This window comes from Myotis davidii, unplaced genomic scaffold (genome assembly GCF_000327345.1).
Source record: "Myotis davidii unplaced genomic scaffold, ASM32734v1 scaffold520, whole genome shotgun sequence".
In the NCBI taxonomy this organism is placed as follows: Eukaryota; Metazoa; Chordata; class Mammalia; order Chiroptera; family Vespertilionidae; genus Myotis; species Myotis davidii.
In genome coordinates, this window is record NW_006292908.1 from 3629430 (window position 1) to 3635874 (window position 6445).

Sequence of the window (6445 nt, forward strand, 5' to 3'; positions counted from 1 at the left end):
TTATATTTGATAGAACTTCCTGTCCTGTAATATTTTTTTAAATGCCATTGAGTTTCTTTATCTGGAAAGCAGGTACAGGTAGGGTCCCTACCCTAGGACTGGCTGTAACATAGCTCACATGTTACAGTGCACATAGTTCAATGTTTTTCCCAAACTGATTTTCTGGAGAGAAAAATAAGTCATTACCATAATTTAATTCAGTAGATAATGTTTAGTTCCTAAATCACTAATGACTAAAGAGAGAATCGCTAATTATACAATGAAAGGCTGTGCTGAAACTTCACTAGGCTTATGTAAATATCCCCACAATGGGCCTGGCTCCCAGGGGTCACTGGGTGTGCTTCAGGGAGAAGCAGGCTGTGGCGGTTGCCAAGAGTAACTCAGCCAGGAGCCTGTGCACAGGCCAGAGCTGAATGGCTGGGTAGCGCGGGCCCACAGTGTTTCCCAAATACACGGTGGCTGTTTATTGGTAACGCTTAGCCAGAGAGAGCTCTGTTCTTCCCATCATGGTCAGCCTCAGGGCTGCATTTATACTAGAGCTGGCCTCTCCCATCTGTGCACACAGCCCACCCTGCACCTCTAAGGAATCAGGGAGCTATTCTTTCAAGACCTGATTGAATAAGGCAGGAAAAAGCAACCCATCCTACATAATAAAAGCCCAATATGCAAATTGACCGAATGGCAGAATGACTGGTGGAACAACCGCTCACTATGATGTGCACTGATCACCAGGGGGCAGATTCTCAATGCAGGAGCTGCCCCCAGCCTGCAGGCCCCAGGCCAGCCAAGGCGGGTGCCAGCGGGTCCCCCCGATCATCCCACTGGCTGCTCCACAGATCAACCCTGATCACCAGCTAGTCCTAGGGACCCTACCTGTGCAAGAATTCATGCATCGGGCCTCTAGTCATTTATAAGGGGCCATGTGAGACAGTCACCGTGGTGTCCTGTCACACTTTTGGATGTTTGTCTTTATTTTCTTTTACTCTCATTCTAACCCAATGCCAAGTATGAAAAACAGTGTCAAAGAGTGTAGAATCTACTGACAACACTTTACCATACCATCTAGATGGGAGAGGAATGAATTACTGAGATTTTCTGAGGCTTCCCCTAGCATGAAGGTAAAGGATGCTCCTGCCCTGGTGAGACTTGCTCTTTTACAGTCACACAGACCAAATGAATCAGGGCCCTAGTGGAGTGCAAGATGCCACTAATAAAGGGCTGCCTGTTGGTAAGGCTGGAAGTGACATTGAATTTCTATAATTGATCTATTGAATAAGCCAAACTACTGAAATATTATAAGCATCTACTTTCAAAGACACTTTGTCAGATCTATTTCTTACCTCTGATAGCAACTTGGGACACACACACACACACACACACACACACACACACACGAGCTAAATCAAACATTAACCTAATGTTCACTGTAAAATTTCTTCCTATGTCCCAGAGTAGGCTTGAGTCCAGGAATAGGGAAGGGGTGGTGGGACTATCTGTCGCCTGTTTTTTCAGTCTCTTCGATCTAGTTTCCCTTCCTCTGCTTATGGCTTTTCCAGGATCAGAGAAGAGAGGACAGGATTAGAATAAAGATACAAAGGCTGTTTTTCTCAACTTGTGCTCTTAAAAATCGACCATTGCAGTAGATTTCTGCCTGCCTCTTTTCGGTGGGGCAGCTCGCCTCCACCTTAGGAATCCATCACTGGATCCTTCCTTGAAACAGGCAAGGTATGGTCCAGCTGGCCTTGTGCACCGGCTCCCAGTCCAGCTCCACCCCAGACAGTGACCCTCTAGCCTTCTGGGTGGATTGGGCTCAGCGAGCAGGAACTCTTGGGCAGGGTCCCTTCAAGATGACTGCAGCCCGCTCTCTTCCCGTGCAGCTCACGCCTGTGTTCTTCCCACAGGGGGAAGCACAGCTTGTCCCCACAGCTGCCTCCCCCTTTCTCTACCAGCATGTTGGGACGTTCCAGAGAACTTTCACTCAGAATGAGTTGCCATTTCACATTTTTTGCTCGCACCCTAGTACACACACACACACACACACACACACACACACACTGTTCAAGGGGTTTCCTTAGTGTCTCTACAACTTGACTTGTGGCGGGGAGAAAATACCATGACAATCTCTAATCCTGTGGATTTCAGCACTTCAGAGAATCCTCATGAGCAATTGACTATAAGATGATCACTGGGACTCTGATCAGTTCCACAAATCCTAAAAAACTGTATCTCATTCTCTTCTTTAGAAATAGGGGATTACTTACCTTGCATTTTCCTCAGCTTTATGGCCATAGCTGGACATTGATGGTAACCAGAATTTGGGACTCAAGTAGCAGCCAGTATTAACATCAGGGAGGGCCCCACTGTGATTGCTAATGAGATGACGCACAGTTTTTAAACCAGGGCTCACATTACAGACCCTGAGGTTAGAGATTCCTTTTCTCCTACTTATCCGTTACTGATTCAGCACAAGAGCATGTACTCAGTCACACACATGAAGTCACACTGATGCTTAAAGCACATTAAGTGCAGAGAGAAGTAGTCTATCAGAGAAATCAGTGATCTCGAACAGAAGTTAATTATCCTTTTTCATACCTAGATAGTTCCTTTACTCACCTTCGACTGTTGCTTTTTTTGTTATAATAAGAAAAAAAGAAAAAGCCATCCTTATAAGCACTAAGAGAGTCTGAGTCTTCAGATATTTGATTAGAGATACACAAAATGTAACACCTTGAGAGCCACTTAAATTATAGAAACCAAAGAAAGACTATGTTGCCTGGCCAGTGTGGCTCAGTGGTTGAGCATTGACCTATAAACCAGTTGGTCACAGTTCAATTCCCGGTCAGGACACATGCCCAGGTTGTGGGCTTGATACCCAGTGTGGGGCATACAAGAGTCAGCTGATCAATGATTCTCTCTCATCATTGATGTTTCTATATCTCCCTCTCCTTTCCTCTCTGAAATCAATAAAAATATTTTTTTAAAAGAAAGACTGTTTCATACATTTCAGCTACTTTCTACTAAACTTACTGCAGGAAAGATTAAGAAAAATATTTTTATGTTCAAGATATTTTTTGACCAACTTTTACCAACTCAAGACTACATATGTGTGTAAACATATATATGTTTACACATGTGTGCATATACATGCACACATATATCTTACCTAATAATAGACAAACATGTAAATTAACCATCCCTCTGCTACGCTCACCAGCCAATCAGGAGAGTATGCAAATTAACCCAACAAAGATGGCAGTTAATTTGCATACACAGGGGTGAAGCAGTGGAGCGAAGACTGAAGGCTCCTTCCGGAGCTGCGAAGACTGAAGGCTCCGTCCAGAGCGAAAGCCTGGGTCCCCGGTGCCACAGGAAAACCGGTGCTGGCAGGCAGGGGAAGGGAAGGCCTATTGCACGAATCTCTTCATGCAACGGACCTCTAGTATTTATATAAAATGCTGAAGAAAAAGGAGATTACAAAAGAGAGGGTTGAACATAGTGATTTTTTGCTCATTGTCTTCACAACCAGAAATGCTTATTATTCATGATGCTGACTATATCTTACTGAATGGTTATATGTAGATAAATAGATAGCTAAGATATGTATCTACTTAGCTATCCATTTAACTATATACATATGTATATGTAATTTGCTAGGAAAAATATACTCTCAACACACAAATGTATAATTTAATTAACTAATTAATTATATAATTTCCAATCGACTGAGAGACAGGGAAAACCATAGGTTTGAGAAGCAGATCATGAATAACTGTAACCACAGGCATCGGAGCAGTCCTCCCTCCTCTTACCAGGCTTAGGGACGATGAGCTGTACACTGGTGTGGGCATTCCCAGCCTCATTCTCAGCCACACACTGATAAAAGCCCTCATCCGACTTGACCACTCCAAGGATCCGCAAGTTGCTTCCTCCCTAGAGAGAAGAAAAGGCAAAGTGAAATATTTTAAAAAGAAAAAAAACTCGAAGAAAAAATGAACATAAACACATTTTAATAAAACTTCTAGAAGAAACAAGAAGGGAGGCCATGAGCATCCCAGCCTCACAGATATGTCCTGTGTCACCTGGGAAAGTCAGAGCTTCTGAATACTGTGCTGAATCCCAGGGCATCAACTTGACCTAGTTCTGCAATGAAAAATCTACTTCCCAAAATACACAACCTCCTCAGTGTCCAAAAGAGCAGTAAACAGAAAACTCTTCTATTAGGTACAGAAGAAGCAAAGGGTAGCAACAAAAGAAATCTCATTCTTTGACTTGTTTTTGAAAGAAGCTGGGGTTCAAAATAGCATAACAAAAACAATACCGTGTGTGCACACACATACACACATACACACACACACACAGAAACAAAACACCCCTCTTTGCAGCTTCTAAGGGACAAGAAATCACGGGTAGATATTTCCTAGAATTGTTTATTGAGAAAATATGTCTGAAAATCTTTTGAAATTTTCATTGCCTTGACATGTACAATTTCGGAATTTGTAGGGGAGCTGGGTGGATATTTTATGCCCATTGCATCCTGTTATATGACTATAATGTTTCACCTTCAGTAATCAATAAATTACAGAAAGCAAGGTTATCATTTATTTCATATAAGTCGAGCCACCATCTTTTTTAAGGATGGATGGTAAAATGAACTGGAGAGAGCATTTAATTATACTAACTCAGTTTATCTTTCATATTAGTGCAAGAATTAGTTCAGTAAGTGAGACGTGTTGAATCACTTTCCCTGAAGTCATTAAGAGATAAATATTACCTCGTGGGGAATTCTTAATTGTTTTTAGTCTCCTGTAGTTGGTTCTTGGCTGATTTAAAATTCTTAGATAAAGCTGACTAACTTCTAATTAAAAATTCACATGTAAGTTACTATCTGTGCTAAATGTTACCTGTACAACAGACAATGGCTCTCTGATTTCTGGAGCGATTGGGGAAATATTTTTAAGCACAATTTAATGTGAATGGGGCTCCTACGATACATTTTCTTTTCACCTTAAGAAAAGAAACACTGAAAGAGATTGGCTGTAATGAGTCATGCTGGGAGAAAGATTATTCAAACTGTAGAAAAACATAAATGTTGCATTTTATCATGTGTCCTTAAGGGCACTCAGTAATTTCTTTTATGTGCAAGTAGCATATATTTTAGGCATAAACAACAAGTTGCCCCTTGGCAGGCCATTTTTAATTCAGTGGTAGTCGAAATAGCATCATACTTAAAGGAACTAATGGATTGGTGTGACATTCAAAAGTTAAAAATTTTCCCTTTCTTACTCTATTCCCAAGCAATTAAACAAATGCGACTAAAAGTGGAAGAAAATAAGTGGTGATAAAAGTGACAAAATTCTTTTTATGGGTTTAGCCCTTAAGAACCCTTATAGTATGGCATAACGCAGGCACGGAGAGGCCATGGAAGTTCCTGAAAGTTGACTGATCATGGCAAAGGGATCCAGCATGGAGAGCCCGGGGGAGGGGGGGGGGCAGGGGCGGAAGGCCATGGAGAGTGCTTGAGCCTCAGCCCAGAGGGCACCTATGTTCCAGCCCCATTCTATGGGGAGACCTGGCTTAGAAGAACACTCTTTTTTGACAGATGTGAACCCCACATACCTTTCTTTGGCTGCAAACGTTCTTTAACATTTGGAAAGTGTTTCTCATATGTTTATATGTGTGAATTCAGAACATCCAATGCTAACCGACATCTCAAGGACAGTTTTCATAGAGCATTTACCATTGAGCAAAGATTTCTGCTGGTAACAGTCAAAATAACAACAATAATATAGCATTGAGCTTTCACTATGAACAGGACAACAACTCAGTAACTAAGGTACCATTGCCCCTATTACTCCCACAAGGATAGGAACCTAGTGAGTACGGAGACTTAGAGTAAATGAGAACTACTGTTCTTAGCTTTAAAATGTTCAAAATTATAACGCAATGTCCACTCTGGCTTCTCTGCCACAGCCACTACCAACCACCATCACTGTCAGCATCACCCTGCCCTGTGCACCCTCGCGGAAGCTCAGCTGGTCCTCGCTGGAAGGGAAGCTGCCTGTATCACCCAAGTAAGACTGCCGCAACCACAGTAGCACATCTAGTGAAACTCCATTACAATAGGTAAGTGTCGGCAGTAACGGATTCCTGGCTTCACACAGTCCAGAGCAGGGTCGGAAACTGTTTTCCCAAGAACAGCAATGAGAACACTTGGAAATAAGTCCTAAGTCCTCGTTTAAAACCTTGTCTGTTAAAAACAAAAAGGGGTGGGGGAGGCTGGCTTGTGTGCTCAGTGGTTGGAGTATCAGCATGCAGGCAGACCAGAGGTCTTGCGTTTGATTCACAATCAAAAGCATGTTTGATCTTTGGCCCCAGTCGGGGTATATGAGGAAGGCAACCAATCTCTCTCTCTCTCTCTCTCTTTCTCTCTCTCTCTCTCTCTCTC

The 6445-nt window shown here is 42.5% G+C and overlaps 1 protein-coding gene across 1 annotated transcript in view; it reads right to left on the reverse strand.

The window, feature by feature from the left end:
- DCC (DCC netrin 1 receptor) overlaps positions 1-6445 on the reverse strand; it is a 349712-nt gene that overhangs the window by 342865 nt on the left and 402 nt on the right. Inside the window, exon 2 of the mRNA XM_015565696.1 lies at positions 3810-3930. Within this exon, the coding sequence (XP_015421182.1) occupies positions 3810-3930 (121 nt within the window). The remainder of the gene's footprint in view (positions 1-3809; positions 3931-6445) is intronic.